This window comes from Polistes fuscatus, unplaced genomic scaffold, assembly GCF_010416935.1.
Source record: "Polistes fuscatus isolate 324 unplaced genomic scaffold, CU_Pfus_HIC Scaffold18, whole genome shotgun sequence".
Lineage (NCBI taxonomy): Eukaryota > Metazoa > Arthropoda > Insecta > Hymenoptera > Vespidae > Polistes > Polistes fuscatus.
The window spans coordinates 1,173,923-1,191,948 of NW_025113086.1; the positions used below are offsets into that span (position 1 = coordinate 1,173,923).

The 18,026-nt window shown below is 31.1% G+C and overlaps 1 protein-coding gene across 4 annotated transcripts in view; it reads right to left on the reverse strand.

Moving 5' to 3' along the window:
• The window catches only part of LOC122515631 (ankyrin repeat domain-containing protein SOWAHB), a 252,563-nt gene extending 249,506 nt beyond the window's left edge, over window positions 1-3,057 (reverse strand). For all 4 annotated transcript variants that reach the window (XR_006303322.1, XM_043633043.1, XM_043633042.1 and 1 more), the window contains exons 1-3: window positions 2,913-3,057; window positions 2,205-2,266; window positions 1,363-1,734 (exon numbers count right to left, since the gene is read on the reverse strand). Coding sequence is in view for 3 of the 4 variants with exons in the window: in XM_043633043.1 (XP_043488978.1) it covers window positions 1,363-1,734; window positions 2,205-2,266; window positions 2,913-3,039 (561 nt within the window). In the remaining variant the exon portion in view is untranslated. The remainder of the gene's footprint in view (window positions 1-1,362; window positions 1,735-2,204; window positions 2,267-2,912) is intronic.
• Window positions 3,058-18,026: the final 14,969 nt, after the last annotated feature.

Here is an 18,026-nt window from a genome sequence, read left to right on the forward strand (position 1 = left end):
CACATAAATAGATGATGATATAGATTTTCATAAATCAAGCTCATGTAATCTATTGCTATGAAATATAGTACAATGTAGTTTTGAGAGCAACATAGGAATCATTGTAGGAACTTGGATTTTTCTAATCAATGCGATCTAGCTGATGCATTTCAAGCGTACTGTAATGTATCAAAGTATATGCTGGGTAAAAGTTTTTAGATGTTGTTTAATCAATAAATAATGTAAAAATTTATAATAATTTCTTTTTAAATAATTATTCTATTTTTGTATTTTTTTAATATCTAATTAAATAATAAAGATAGTCAAATATTAATAACTAGTTTTCGAAACTTTTAGGCTTATCATTTTACAATCTTAAATATAAAATTAGCATAAATACTTTTAAAAAAAGAATAATTAATATTTCAAATCACCTAAATACTTTTGGCCCATTCAAGAATATTTTGTTCACCCTTTGCAAAGGAAAAGAACAAAAAATACGTCACAATAATGCGAGTTTACAAAGTTCTACGCCGCTACAGCTTTTGAAATTAATGTGCCATGCTATGTATAAACACAAACATGAATAACAAAAAAAAATTAAAATAAAATAAAATAAAAGAGTTTTGATAAAAACTAAACTACACAATTAAGCGTACACCATGTATAAACTACTATAGTGAGTATATATTCGTATAATGAAAAACATAATTAAGTTTATCAATCTGTATAATAAATTATGTTTTCTGCTAACCCTTGTTCAAATATTTTTTAAACAATTGTGTTAGTTTTTATAAAATTTTCTTTTTAATATATATTTATTATATAACAAATATAATATAATATATTATATATAAAATGGAGTATATGCAAAGTTTACAAAAATGTATAAATTCATAGAATATTTTTTTTTAAAACGTTTTAATAAAGCATTTAATAGTCCACGTTTAAATAACATTTATAGAATATGCCGGTAAAATTTTATCGCAAAAACTGGAGCACCTAGTATATTATTAAATCTAAATTATCTATATAATAAAAATCCACAAAAGCGATATACACTATATAAAATATACGTTAAATTATATATATATATAAAATTAAATAAAATTTGTAAAATGTACAAAAATTGTATAATAAAATTTAGTTTTACTACGGTATAAAATATTTATTTTTTGTGCGATAATAATTGTTAAAGCATTCGACAAGTTTCGAGTTATTTTGGTATACATAAATATATGTACACAGATAAGATAAATAAATACGGCTACATTATAAAAAAAAAAATTTGAATAGGTTAAAAATGTTAGAAAAACATAAAATTAGCGTGCAGCAAAAGAAAAAAAAAGTGTTAATTAATAAAATTAAACATAAATAACTTACTTTATTAACTCCATCGGTTCCAGTTTTGCTCTTCTCGATATTTTCTTTACTATCCATCCTGATTTTGTCCTGACCCTTACGACGAGGTGGTACGGGAGGTGAAGATGCACTCGATGAAACGGCTTCGTCAGAATGAATTTGTTTTCTCGTTTCTATGTCACTTTCAAAATTCGTATGCGCGTCGTTTTCACGATTTGATTCTTGAGTATTAGTAGAGGTGGGACTTAAGGGTGCAGGTGGGGGTGCTCGATAAGGGGGAGGTTCTCGTTGAGGTGAATTAGGTGATGTATGAGTTGAATTTACATTCTCGGGATTGGAAAGATCCAATGATGCTTGACGATACTTTTTCTTCAACACCAAATATTTTTCACCCTGAAAATAAATTATTAATAAGTTTTCTAAACAATTTTACAAGATTAATTATTAAAATTCACAACTTTACATTAACGTTTCATAATAAATAAATAAATTTTTAAATTCAGAATTATATTACTTCGTCCGAACGTAAAAATTCCGAAACGAAAAGATCTTATTGGAATATTTAAAAATAAACAAATGAAATTCGAAACGTTCCAAACGTTATACCCGAACGAACTAAACGTACTTTTTTCTAGCAAATGAATATATTGAAACTAATGTAAGACTATAAGATAAGACGTAAAATTGCAAGTTTGTTGATAACGTTCACGGTCGCTCACGTATTCGTCATTTCCATAGAAACTTTCGAATTAAACGATATCGCGCGCCAACGACGTTGTTAGTAGATCCGGCAACGTCGCACGAGGCGCAACAAGTCGCTCCTGTCAAGGCGGAAGGAAAAGTGCGATTGGGGGCGACCTTACCTCCTCGTTCTTTATGGTGGCCAGAGTATTCACGTACTCCTTGAATCGATTTCGTGCTTCCACTGCAAAATTTCAAACCTTCAACATTATTTTCTCTCAAATATTGACAAAAGAAAATCAAAACAAAAACACTGAACAAAACTAAGAAAGCAAATAGTAAATAATAATAATGATGTAGATATGTATATTACAATGTTACGTATATATTTATATTACAATATTACATATATATATATAAATTTTTATTACAATATTATATTTGAGGTTATCTAATAAGTCCACGTGGTTTTTTTCAAGTAAATAAACTGTAAAAAACAGCATGGACTTATAGGTTAACCTAAAATATTTATATTATAATATTTTATATATATAAATGTTAGAATATTATAAATATATATAACTATAATATTATACATATTTAAATTTAAACATCAGTTATATCACACATAAAAAATATTTGCTTGAAATCCAAAGGTCTTCAATAATCCAACAAAAACAATGCACGCACACTAATAAATGAACACATGTTATGTATCACACATACATATGTCCATATGCACGAACACGTTGTTACGTATACACACACGTACGTATCCGTGCACACGGATTGTACGATCACATGGACGTATTCACGCGAGGTCAAGCACGATACGACAGATACACGGCGACACTCAATTTGGAAGCACGTAATACCGTTGGAAAACTCACCTCTTGTTTCAGGATCAGTTAAAAATTTCTTGAAATACTTGACAACATCATGATTACGCGCCGTACCACCGTTTTCTAATAGATATTTACGAATCTCCTCGAGAGATAGTTCACTGGGCGTCGCCATCTTGTCCACTGATTCAAGCCGTCTGGTTATAGCAGCGCCTCTGTCGGTAAGTTTGTAAGCTTATTACTGTCGGTAAAGCAACTTTCAACATGTGTTTATGATTGTATATGTATATATACTATACGTTTAAACGTATATTGTGTGTGAGTGTGTGTCTTTTATGACATGCATTTAGGGTGCAATAAAGTACTAGGAGTGTTCGTATAGCACAATTTCTGAAAATTGTTGAATGTTTTATTATAAAAGTTAATACTTTTTAAAAATAAATTTTAATTTAATATAAAAAATTAAGATATATTTTTGTATTATAGTGAGAACGAAAAAAAGTAAATTTAATATTTAAATAATTGAATTTTAAATATATTACGAAAGCCAATTAACAATGCATTACAAGAAAAAAAATAATAAAATAAATTTCCAGAATAAACTTTGCAGTTTAATATTCATCGTTATTTTATTAACATAAAAAGATAAAATAAAAAATGAAAAAAGAGATAAAAAGACTAACATTTACAAGGAACTTTTATAAGACACGACAACGAAAAAATAAGAAGAACAATAAATAAATAAATATTTTCTTAAATCGTCGAAATATTCTGTAATATAGATTAATTTTTTTAAATATTTTACTATTCGAACCTTTCACGATGTAATAATATCCGACGAATTTTGATCAACTATAGATGAATATTAGCCTGTGGCGCTAATGCGAATAACCGCGTTTCGTCGGCATAACGGATTAAACGCGACGTTTTATACGATGGTATGCGCATTAAAACGAGAACCTCGAAAACACGACGCGACGCCCCCAAAATCCGTTTAACGTTCACTTTTCACGACGGCTTTACGATCGAGAATCGAAGCACGACACGAACCTTTGAGAGAACGAAACAAGAAAAGCAACAAGGAGATCACTAATCCTATTCAAAGGAAAACCTTTACGCTATATTTACTTTATTATTTATTTACGATCGATAATTTGATTCCCTTTAGATCGTTATCTTTGAATTTATAACCTCAAAAGTTTATTTTCGATATTAATAGTTCAAATGTATTAATGTAATTTTACATTTGAAATGTAATTAAACGTAGAAGATTGCAAGATATACAATTTATCATATTATTTTTCTACAATAAGAAGAATTTTGATTTATATTTTTATGAAAATATTTTTCTATACAAAAATTGTCTACTTAAAAAATTCTGGTTTGTAAGATCACGTTGGCTTCTCACAAACATAATTTTAAATTCTTATTACAATGGCTCGTAATTAAGAAAACGACCTTACTAATCACCGCAGATGTGTAGAAATACATGTAAAATAAGGCGTTAGGGTTGTAGAAGAAGGAACGTGGATGCGTGCAGCACGCACATTGATGTATACATGTGTGCGCGTTCGTCGACAGGAAACAACACGATACCTTTGTAATTAAAGCCACTTTATCGTCGATATTCTAATGAAACGACGAGTAATGATCGACTACCGACTGGCATCGGTGAACCGATCATTGCAACTATTCCTGTATTCCTGCATGATAATACCTGCGCTTCTAATTTTCCCTATTCGAACATCCTGAAATATCTTCTTTCGCTTTAGTGAGTTTAATTAGATTTTACAGACTTAATTAAAATGAAAAAATTAATATTCAACCTGTGTGAGCCAGTTTCTCTTACACGTTGTTTTATTATTTATAAAGAAAAAAAATGGCTACAAATGATTTAACGTATAGTAAATTATTTGAATAATTTTTGTTGTTTCCATTAAATTTCTATCATTTAAATAATTTTAGATGTTACTGTACCCTATCTGAATTCTTTTGTTAGTTTTATTCTCGGGGAAATATCACTTTGAAAAATATTAGCAAATTTTTTCTCTCCGATAGGGCAAACGTTGTTCGCAGTTATCTTCTCTCTCTCATACATGCACACACACACATTATATATACTCATACACTACTTTCTATCTTTCATCATCGATCTCGAAGTACCGACGATAGATAAACGCTTTGGCATGAAGTGTTGATCGAGTCCTCGACTTTGTGTGCACTAGGACGAGCCGCTTTGTGACGATCCTGGACATGAGACACGCGTACTCCTGGAGTCCTTTTACCACTGAGCATGATAATATGTAATACCTATACATCCCTTTATGTCCTTCTTTCTATCCTTCCATTCTTCCTTCCTTCCTTCCTTCCTTCCTTCCATCCTTTCTTCTTTTCTTCAACTTTTATTGTATTTCTTAGGTCGTCTCTCGATAATCTTTCGAATCCTTTTGAAGTCTCTTTTCAGTCTAGGTATTAACTGCAGATTACTTTTGAAGCTGTGAGAAAACCAAACACTTTAAGAATAAGTAAGTACTTTATACCTTTTCTTTATTTCTATTCTCAAATTCCTTATTTAATATTTTTATCTCTTACATTTGTATTTTTCTTCTTCGTTTCTCAGAAATGTATAAAGAAATGAGCTTATACGGGTCGGACAGAGCACCTGTGGCTTTGACATTAAAGGGCGCCGTGGTAAACGGTAGTCCTGGATAGATTAAACGAACCGATAGGCTCCTCTCTTCTTCGTTCGTTCGTTCGTTTCTTTCACCATGGAAAACACGAGCATTTTACTCGCACTTTTAGTTCCCTTCCCCACCCCCTAGCTTTTAACTCATAAGAAACCATAACTTTGTCTGAACGAAACGTTCCAAGTCAAGAGACCTTTTCCCTTTTCTACATCATTCTATTTGTTTTTTTAGTTAACTGCTAAGAAGCTTCTTATTTTGAACAAATGTTGCTTGAAATTATTGGGTTGATCGAAAAGTTTGTGCCGATTTTTAAATATTATATCGGGGAAAATGTTTCTTCGTGTATTATTATGAAACTGTAAAATGAATTTTTGTTATATTTTGTATCAAACTTATTAAATGCGGTCTGAAATTATTTTGTTGTTGATGTTCAGTTCTTAAACAATTTTATGATAGCTTCTGTACTTGTCTCGTTCAATTTATTCTAAAATTTCGTTGACCTTTACGGTGATTTATCGAATAGAACATGGTGTTTATTTGAAATGAAAATTTTCAGATTAAAAACGTTCGAACTAGCTTTGTATCACGTGTTCCGATACTGGTTCTATATTTACAAAATTTATTTTTGCGCTTTCGCTCATTTTTAAGACAAGATAAGTCTTAATCGATTGTGAGTGTTTTCCGACTCGATGAATTTTATCAGAGTTATGCGATTTTAAAGTAATTTATCGAGAAATAACGAAGAAATTTATTCCACGATCTAAAATACTTGCAAACAAAATTGATAATTTTTCAATTCACTTAAGTGACTTTTAGAACACCTTATATATTGAGTTGCTAGGAAAACTCGTGTCGGTTTAAATCTGTAAAGATATTATTAATATTTTGTATGTATTATATATATTTTATACAAAATCGCAACCTAATCTATAATCGTATAACTGCCCGAAAAGTTTCCGTCGAATTAAAGAAAAATTGTATGTTAATTAAAAATATCAATTAGCATGAACTTTACAGATCACCAAATACATATTTTTTAGGTTAATAAGCAACATTAAATTTTCATATATTATATTTTATTTTTAGTTTAACCCAGTAGTTTCGAAAGTATACTTCGTTCCTCGCAAAATGTTCATAAGTTCTATCTCGTAAGTTTGATGAAATACGAAGAAACTTGTTTCCTAACCTATAAAATTCGGCATGAATTTTCCAAACAACATAATCCTTTCCTCAAATATTAAATCCAAATATTATATCAGATGAAAGAAAATTTCGTAACCCAATATATATTCAACTTTTACAAAATACACAGTGCTAAGAAGAAATGTTGACTGTGTGTTAAAGAAAACACCCTAATATTTAATAAAACAGTAGAAACTTTTCGAACGATTAAATAACATAACATAAATTGTTAACTTTGAAAAATTTTCCCAAAAATAAAATAAATGAAATAAAACTAAATGACAAGAAATGTGTCAGAGATGAACCCGATGAGATAAAATTTATACTCATACAATACTTAAGTACAAAGACGCGCATTCGATTCGATGATGGACGTTGGCAAAATGTTAGCAACGTCGGTAATCTAACAATAAGAGAAAAGTATTATATACGTGGAATCGTTCTCGAAGAAGCACACGAGTTTTTCAGGTACGATTGGTAAGAAGTAAAACCGACGTTATTGCCGTTTCTCTTCCGGACCTCCCAGCGTCGTTCTAACGAGACCACCAGAGGTACCCGGACTAAAAAGCGGCTAAAGAAGCCCACCAAAGTGCCGTCTTTATACGGCGTATTTTATATCACGATCGTCGATCGTCGTGCGTACAATCGCTCCAATTATGGACGAATATATATAGATACATACATACATATATATATTTACTGACAGTGTCTTCTTTCCCTATACAATCAACAATGTCAATGCTTAGCAAAAGGGTCTCCCTTTATACGGAACTGATTACTTTCTCTAACTCGTGTTAAAGGACTTTATTATCACATTTATTATTGTGAAATTTGTTAAGAAACGAGAAAAAGTTTTTATTTCTCAGGATTTTTAATTCATATGAATCAATTTTGATTTGGAGATATGAAGTATAGAATAAAATGAATGAAGATAGAAATAAAATGTTTAGTAATAAAATTTAAGGTTAGGATTGATACTTTAGATTAATTCATACAACACGTAATCAAAATCTTATAAACGTAAAGATGATTGTTTAATAAACAATCGAAATATGAAGCTTAAAAGTTAGACATACTGAAGTGTCCAAATATTTTTGGAAGCTATTGTATAAAATATTGTAAATGACAGACAAATCCGATTTCATTAATTTTCTTCTAATAATCTGGAGATTGACAAATTATTTACAAAAAATTAATAAATCATTTACCCCTATATGCAGATAAAAAGTACATAATTATAAACACTATAATTTTATGAATATTATCTATAATATTTATATTTTATTTTTAGGTTAACCCAGTGGTTTCGAAGGTATGCGCCGTTATTCGCAAAATGTTCATAATTTTTATTTTCAATTAGAAATTTCTACAAACAAATTAATTTTATTCTTCGTATTTTATTAATTTTTAACCGATCGTTTAATAAAAAAAAATCTATTTTTTTGCAAAACAAACTTGTGAAATTTAGATATAGGGAGTCAAGAATAGAAAAAGCTTGGAAACTTCAGGATTAATCAAATAAACAAATAAATAATACATTTGTTGATTTAACGTAAAGCAATTATTATCACGATCAAAAAACAAATCATATCTTTAAGAGGTTGACGAAAATATTATGCGCGGTAACATATGTATCATTTTGTAAAAAAAGGTTAAAGGTTAGAATCTGAAGATATGAAAAAGATGAAAGAAAGGTGGATTTCGCGTTGGAATTTAGCGAGGACAGATCTTAAGAGCGGTAGATCACAGGCGTTAGAGTTTACCTTTAACTTTGCGACTAACAATAAGAGAAAAGAGAGGAAGAACAGAAAAAGAGAGGGAAAGGGAGAGAGAGAGAGAGAGAGAGAGAGAGGAACAGTCAGTGGCCTCGGTCGGGGAGCATCTTTTACGTATGCACGAGAAGCATAAGCATAACGCAGAGAAACATGGGTAGATGATATCATGGATGCACCTACAGGACCATGGGGCGTCGAGTTGAGCCTTTGTCCTTTTCCGTTCTTGGTTCAGGTCATATCTTTTCAACCAAAAGGAAGGCATAGCAGGCGCCTTGTTATTTGACCTAACTTCAATAAAACGCACTTACTTTGCGAGAATAATTCATATCCAATCTATTCTTAAGGTTCATGTTTTATATTCATATCCCAACAATTGTTTAATATGCAATTAAAAAATATATAAGAATATTAATAATTTAAGTTTTTACATTTAAATGTTCACACCAAAACACATATCATACGCTCGTGCTATCTATCGGATTTCTCACATAAACTTATTGATAATTATCTGAATTTTTGCTACCTTTAACAACCAACAGAGATTGTTAGGTGAATACGTAGGGGATAGAATTTTTCGGCATTATTTTCTTAAAAAACGGGACTGTAAAAACCCATTCGAGATTGTTCAGTGTAATAGTAGCCGACAAAATTTTTCTAGTCATTCTCAAAAAATGTTGCTCCTGTTTTTCAACTTACTTTAACGTTTATCCTTCCGGTTCAATCGTACCACCGGCTCATTCTGATACATCATGTACATGTATAAATACATTTATTGGTGATTCAACTAAATTAGTATTGATACGCATAGATCTAACGGTACACAGGGATAAGTTAGATGATTTCTCGTTAAAGAGAGATCGTTTTGGATCGGCAATTTGGGCGGAGGTAGGAGTTACGTGACTCGATCAATCGTCGTTGCCGTCGGCACGGATCCGTCCGTGCTATTTCAGAGTGTGCCAGAGTGCGATAATAGCGACTGCGGAGTGGCGGCGAGTATCAACGGCACTTTGAGCCAGATACGAGAGCAGAGTGACAACGTCGATCCAATCCTATCGTCATTTGGATAGAAATAAAATGCGAATGAACGGGTTGTGCTGATCGAAAAAAAAAACGATGAGAAACAAAAACAAACAAAAAAAATGGCACGAAATAAATAAATAAATAAATAACGAACGAACGAACGAACGTAAACCCCGATATAGGACAACTAGGAAGAGTTTGAAATGTTCGATACATCACAGGGATTTCTGTTTTACTGATGAAAAAAAAAATATATAAACAAACAAACAAGGAAGAAGAAGTAGGTTTGGGGATAGGGGTGACGGGGGAGTTAGAGGGGGTATTGGGAAAGGAGTACATGTAAAACGTTGAAAATTGTCGCGTGCAAACGCGAGAAACGAAAGTATTTGCTATCAACGTATCGTGTTGCTGTCAGTAACGACGCATTAGCGCATTCATATCGCATTCCGAAGCTACCCTTCCGATCCGTGCTCTTAACACGCGCCAGCCAATACTCATCTATGTATGTGTAATGCATACGTATGTGTATATATATATATATTTATATATGCGTGTGCGCGTAGAGATAGGTTTGGTATGTGTAGATGCACGTGTCGTGCATCGATACGAACGACAGAAACTTATGCGAACGAAAATTGTTCGCGTATTCGTTTAGAATTGCGATTAACATTTCTATTCATTTTCTATCTTTAATATTAAACATTTAAAACGTTTGTTACTGGTCTAATCTTAAGAATTTCATTTCAATTTCATACTTTTTATTTACTCGCGCTTGTTATGAATTTATAGGTTATCTATTTGAAATATTTAATTGTATTTTCTTTTATACTTTAACTTGACGATTTTGTTATTTAACTTATTAATAATCTTAATTATTTAACTTACTATTAATCTTAGTTATTAATCTTGCGAACTTCATTTCAATTTCATACTTTTTATTTATTCGCTTATTGTGAATTTATAGGTTATCTATTTGAAATGTTTAATTGTGTTTTCTTTTATACTTTAACTTGACGATTTTGTTATTTAACTTATTATTAATCTTAATTATTTAACTTACTATTAATCTTAGTTATTAATCTTGCGAACTTCATTTCAATTTCATACTTTTTATTTACTCGCTTGTTATGAATTTATAGGTTATCTATTTGAAATATTTAATTGTGTTTTCTTTTATACTTTAACTGGACGATTTTGTTAATTCTTATAATGGAGAATTATTTCACAAATTAATGTTAACATATACAGATATATTAGTATATGTTTATTATACATATTTAATTACTAATTTGTATATAAGTAGATTAACACCCCACTGTTTATCTACCCTCAGGATCTGACTGTTTATAAAGTCTAAATATTAACAATGTTTATTAAGTAGACTTACATTAAATATATTATATTTAATGTATACTAATTATGAGAACCCGCATTATATTATACATATAATTAAAAATTTGCATGTAACGAGACTAGAACTACAAATTATGTACCTTAAGGATCTGATTATATTCTTGCATCGATTAAAATATACAAAATATCTATTATATATATTTTATTTATTTAATATTTTTATTTTTTTTTTCTTCACATTTTATCTACGTAAAGTTAAACATTTTTCAAATAATAAACGATTAATTAATTAAAGTTTTTTAATTAATAATTTAAAAGGATAAAAAACTGAATGTAAAATAAACCCGATGCATTTCTTAAAATATTATTTATTCATGTTGAACCAGGTGAATGTAAAATAAACAAGATAAAAAGAAAGAAATTGAAAAATATCAAAGGAAATAAACGATTCATTTCTACAAAAAATACGAAACGAACGTAGTAATAATAACTTTAACCTAGAATAATCTTTTTCACGTGATAAAAAGATCAAAAGAAACAGTTAGAATTTATCGTAATGAAGAAAATATTCGTTCGAGAGAATCTTTTTATCATTATAAAAAAAGGATCAAAAATCAAAAAGAAACATTTAAAAAATAAATATATAAAAACTGCAAGTGAAATTTTATTCTTAGGGGATAGAAAAATACACGTTGAGAATAATTTTGGTTCGTAAATATAAAAAAAAAGATATATAAAGTGAAATTTGTTCGTGCAATAGGAAAAAAAAAGATAGTAATTGAGTATGGTCGCACGATACTATGCGAAAAGAGGAAAAGAAAGTTGTTACCGGGTTATCGGGTTGGTTCGTCGTTCTTCGAAAGGGCGTTGCATTGAATCCACCTTTTCTCCTCAATAACCCCCCTCCCCCTCTTCACCATATCTTCCCCCCACGACGACAACGACGACTACGTCAGCATCGATAGAGACCGATTACTTTCATGTGTGTGCAAGATTTTCTGAAAGAAAGAGGATGTACCAGGGGGCCGCCCACGTTGCTCAAACTTTTCATTGGTTTATCCATTTCTACTTGGTTTTAACTTACTATCCCTACCTCGTACACTAATACAAACATAAATGTAGGATTATACACGTACAAAATTGATACGTGTAAACATATATTATGTATTATCATTTGAACACACAAGTAAATAAATATTATGTATGATTATAAGTGGTAATAGGTATTTAAATGATCTTATTTTAAATATTATCTTTTATAATAATATTTAATATCAATGATTTTTACAAGTAGATTCATTTGGTTATCTGAATTCATGATTGTTTTGCACGTTTACGTTTGAATAATTGAGTTCAAATGCTTGTTAAAATGATGTGTAGTGTTTTCTTTTTTTATTTGTTATATTAGGTTACGTTAATTGTTTTTGCTTATTTTTAAATTGAATATAATATTTATAACTTTTGATGAACTTTTTAGATAATTTTATTAGTTTGCATTATTTTATTAGCGCATTTAACGCAACCCTGACACAAATCTCAAACAGCTCATAAACATAAGATAAAAGATAATCAAGAAAGATGGTTTTAATAAGATAAAAATGATCGAATAAGTATCAAAATCATTACGAAAATATTCGAGTTACGAATAAAAGCACTTTTAATGAAAACGCAATAATCGACAAAACCAAAACCATGAAACATTAACTAACAAATTATCATAAAGCGTAAAAAACAAAGAAAAATAAGAAAAACTATACCAAAAGAATCAGAAATAACTAAAAAATGAAAATGAACGAGATAATCAACGAAAGATCATTCTAACGAGATAAAATTAATCGAATTGGGATCAACAAAAGTTCAAAAATGCATCAAATCGTCCAAACTCTATCATTAATTCATCGAATGACTCGATCAATCAAATAACAAAACATTTCACGAACCGTCGAATTATCAGACAATTACTTTCGATGAATAATCCAACAAAATATATTCCAACGAGATTTCCATAAATCTTACTTATTAATAAACAAATAAGATTATCGTAATTATTATTAAAAGATGAACCAAAAATTCGTACGTTTATTCTGTTGAAACTTTACATCGAAACCGCATAATGAATTGTGTTTTTGTAAAATTAACATTCAAAAAATATTAATTCAACAAAAGCACGAACTTTTTTGATTCACTCATAACATTACTTAATATCATAATTAACTTAACAAAATTACAATATTCCCACATCCTCGAGAAAAAGACGAAAATTACAAAAAAAAAGAACAAAAAAAAGAAAAAGAATAGAAAAAAAAAAACAAAAAATTCAGAAAGAAAATAACAATAATAAAATCAAGAAAATATGAATTCTCAACAAGAATTCAAACAGATCTAGCTTAGGATTATCTGTTTTCGGCTGGTACAGATATTCCGCAATACGACGGTAGTCCGATAGGCTTGCCGTGTGTGTTATACAGGTTAGCAAGAGAGGCCCCATACAGGTATTATACGCAAGCTCTTTGTCGAGAGTTTCAGGGGTGGGGGGAGGGAACGGGGTTATATTGGCGCCACCTCCTGCACGGTTAAGCGACCGACTAGGGCAGACTTACGCCTTACGCCTCACTCTCTCACTCCCTCTCTCTCTCTCTTATCCTCCCCTCCCGGATCCCTTCCTCCACTAACAAACCCACCCCTCCTCCCCCACTCCCTCCTTCCCCAACCCTTCCTCCGTAACACACTCTGGCACACAGAAGACACGAACACGCGTGCACTCGTCCACACACTTGCTTGCACATGGACGATCATCCCTCTCTCTCTCTCACTCTCTCATTCTCTCTCTCTCTTGGAACTTCCCCCTCCCCGCCGTGGCACCTCAGCCCTCACTGAATCCCTCTCTTTCGGTCTCTCCCTCCCCCCTTACACTCCCTCACGCTAACTCATTCTCTCTCTCTCTCCCTCTCTCTGTCTCTCTTTCTCTCTCTCTGATGCTGCAACTCCGGCTCGGCTTACCCAACCTAACCCGCGGGCCAACTTCATTCCACGCCGACTGACCACCACCGACGGCCGTCGTCGCCGTCCTCGACGCCGTCGTCGTCGTCGTCGTCGTCGTCGTCGTCGCCGCCGTCGTCGTTGTCGTCGTTGTCGTTGTCGTCGTCTTTGTTGTTGTCGTTGTTGTCGTCGTTGTATTCGTACCTGTCCGTTGTTGCTGTTGAATTTGTTTTTTTTTCCTCTCCCTTTCCTCTCTCTCTCTCTTTCTCTCTTTCACATACTCTCTCTCTCTCTCTCGCTCTCGCGCGATCATTCGTTCTTTTTTCTCTTTCTCTCGTCTTTAAACGCATCCTCGTTCGCGGTTTACCGAGAATTTTTCGTCCCAATCCACGAATCCGAGGTGTTTGAATGACATTAGCGCGCATTCGCTCGAAAATTCGGCTCTTTTCTTCGTTCGATTCGTTGGTTGGTTGATTGATTGGTTGATTCGTTCGTTCGCGGCCCGTTTTAAAGGAAATTAATTTCGATCGTATTTTATTTTGTTTTTATTATTATTATTATTTGTATCGTCGCGTGTGTGATCATCGTGGATTTTGAAGTTACCCAGTGACTTGTGAAGAGATTTTTTTGGAAGGGTGAACCTCTGGATGATTTGATTAACAGGGCTAACTGTTTGTAACACTTGCATTTTTCTTACTTCTGTTTTTTTTTTGTTTTGTTTTCTTATTCTTTTCGTTTATATCGTATTCTTCCGAAAAGAGGAAAAATAAGAGAGAAGGGAAAAGAAAGAAAAGAAGAAGAAGAAGAAGAAGATAAAGAAGAGGAAGAAGAAGAAGAAGTGATACTTCACCATGGACATGTCAGAAGATTGCTGGGAGCACGTGGGTCTCCTTCAGGAAGTCTCCCCCTCAGAGTCAGCACCACCACCACCTCAGCCTGACTTCCTCATTCAGCAACAGGAGGTAAGTCCATCTTTCTTTCCTTTTTTTTGTCTCTCTCTGTTCTAGTCCCATTGTGTTTCAAGACCCTTTTTGTCGAACGGGAATTGGAATGGGCTCTCGATTTAGGTCCAAGTGCTTCAGTTTAGTTCAACACTTTTGTGACCGCCGGTTCTAAAGTGAAATACTTCATTGAGTACTGTTTACTGTTTCCTAAAGTTTTTAGTTTACTATGTGAACAGTGTTCGGATCTAATATTTTATTTGGGTTGCTGTGTATGTGTGTTTGTGTATGTGTCTATGATTATAGGATTTTATTCGATTATTTTAATCATTTGTCTTACATTTTGTATCGAGTATTTGTTTAATGTTTTATAAAGTTTATTGTTTTGTATTAATACGATAGGGTTTCACTAGTTAAATTGGTGTTTGTGCGGGAGAATAAAAAATAATTGAATAATTTATCACTTAATATTCCTACAATTAGTTATTGTTTAACATTTTGATTGTGATCCTGAACTGAATACCGCGTACAATTTCTAAAAGTTTATTGCTAAAGATAAATATTATAGTGTTCTATTATTTAAATTAGTGTGTATGTTTGTTTGTAAATTAAACAAAATTTTTTTTATAATTAATATATTTATTAATTTCTTGTTGCTTAAAATCAAAATAAAAAAAGATTAATTGCGGCAAGTTTTAGTTGAAAGAAATAATTAGGCTGTAGTTTTTAGTAGTGTATTTGTGTGTGTGTGTGTGAGTGTATTAAAAAGTAATTAATTGCTATAAATATTAGTTGAAAAAAGAGGAGATTGCTATTATTAAAATTTGTGTGTATACGAGTAAATATTAACAAAAATATTTTGCAAAGAATTCATGAATTATTACTGAAACGTTCAAAATTTCAAAATGGCGCAAAATTACAATACCGATACTAAGTATTACATTTTTGGAAATAAAATAATACTCGGTTACAAAAGTATTAAATATATTTAGAAATGTTCGCAAATTTCTTTTCTCATACACTGATATTGAGTTAAATAATTTTCAAACAACGCAATAAATTTCATAAAAGTGTTCAGCAAATTTATCAAAAATTTGAGGTTAATATATAACCTTTTCCAATATTATTTCAATACCATAATTACAACCTAAATGAATTGACAAAGTTTGTTCTCTAAATACGTTAGATGAAGTAAAAAGAAAGTATTCCTAATTTGGTAAAATCTAAACCGATCTTTGATCTATCAGATTAACATGATAAAATGGCACGGTAGAGGTTATTTTGTCCCGTTAAAGAAATCGAGACAGGTAATCCCGTGACGTTTAAACGTTTTTGCGACATTTAATTATGACGAGTCATTCGTATTTGGTAAATTTGTCTTCTTTCCCTATCGGAAATATGGTTACGTAATAGGAAGTATCTATCTTTAATGATAACTAATGATTTTTTCATAGATGCGTTTCAATTGAATGCAAAGAAACCATTTTCATGATTTATTATTCTTTAAAAAGAAGAAGAAACATTTTCGCGATAGAAAATCTTTTGTTGTAAGTGCTCTTACGTTGTTTACACGAACGTCAGCTACTTAGAAACAACGCAAATTGCATTTGTATATATATATATATATATGTGTGTGTGTGTTCTTCACTCTTCAAAGATTTCCACCTACGAGTATAATAATTATCGTTCAAAGAAATTTGCCGACTAAGATTTTTCCTTTGCGTGATAGGTAGGTACTCGAGAAAACACTTACGTTCGAACGCGGAAGATCATACTTATCGTTTCGAGGACTCATCTCTAATTAGCATAATACTTAGGATTTCTTATATGCTCAGGAACGTATTGGAATTTGCCGCGCGTGGCTAGTTCCCCTGGTACTTTTATTTTTTCAGCGAATTTGTTATTTTGTTGCAATTATTTTACGAACGAATTCGTAACATTTTTATCCTAATTTTACAGAAAAAAAATCTCTACGTTAGGTTGAGTTTATTGTAGTCCTCGATCATTTGAAATTAACTTCGTTTCGATTAAGTATTCGCATTTTTTATCTTATTTGAACATGTTTTAACAAATTCAAAATATTTAAATCTTAATTCTGCTAAATAAAAGTCAAGTTAACTCAAATTGAGTTAATTTTTGATAATCCTCAGTAATCTGAGATTAGGTTAATCGAATGTAAATGTCAAAATCTTTGATTATATTCGAACATTTTTTCAACAAATTGAAACATCTAAACAATAATCAGAAATTTAGCTAAAAGTTTAATTAATTCTCAATACACCAAAATTGAATTAATTTAATTTATAAATTCGAATTTTAAGAATAAATTACACTTGTTATACAATCTTCTATTTAATATGAGAAGTATAATTAATAATGTTTACAATTTTTATAATTTAACTTAAAACGGGCTAGTTTAAATAATTTTACAGTATTAGACATCTTAATTTTACTTAGAAAAAAAAAAGATCACAAAATTATGCAACTTGAATTGTAGTTAACTAAACGCTTGTCATTTTAGGATTTCCATAAATTTCTGCATAACGTAACTCAACAGATCATCATTTAAATAAAACCCCCTTTTTTTTTTCATAAACACATACTTAAGATAATCATTATCGATGAAACGATTGATAAGTATCTTACGATAACAATCTTATCCGAAATACTTCCATCAGAATTCAATACCATAATTACGTAGATAAATACCCGATGATATTCGATACTCTTTGAAAATTTCACTTGTGAATCTCCCTTAACTCAATCCCAAATAAGTACCAACTATAAAAACCATACACGTGTATGTATACCTTTCTCTACCCAAACATATGAAATTTGAACTAAACAAGCGCAGCTGAAGGAAGATCTCGGTTCGATTTCATTGTTTGTTCAAGCTCGTGAACCGGTAATAATCCTACCAGTTAAACACTATCATTGACCTAATCATGGCAAGGGGTGTAAGATTTAGATGTCGTTATATACCTGCTGTTATTTTGTTGATATAAGAAAGAGATAAATAGATGTATAGATAAAAACGCAAACGGATGATTATAATATAAAAAGAAAGAAAAAAAAAGAAAACAAAAACAAAGAAAGATATAAACAAGAACAAAAAAATACAATAAGAGAACTGGTTCGTTCCATTTCAATTTGGTTGGTCCCATATAACGAGTTAGAGACGACTGATAGAAAATAAGAAAGAGAGAGAAAGAGAGAGAGAGTGAG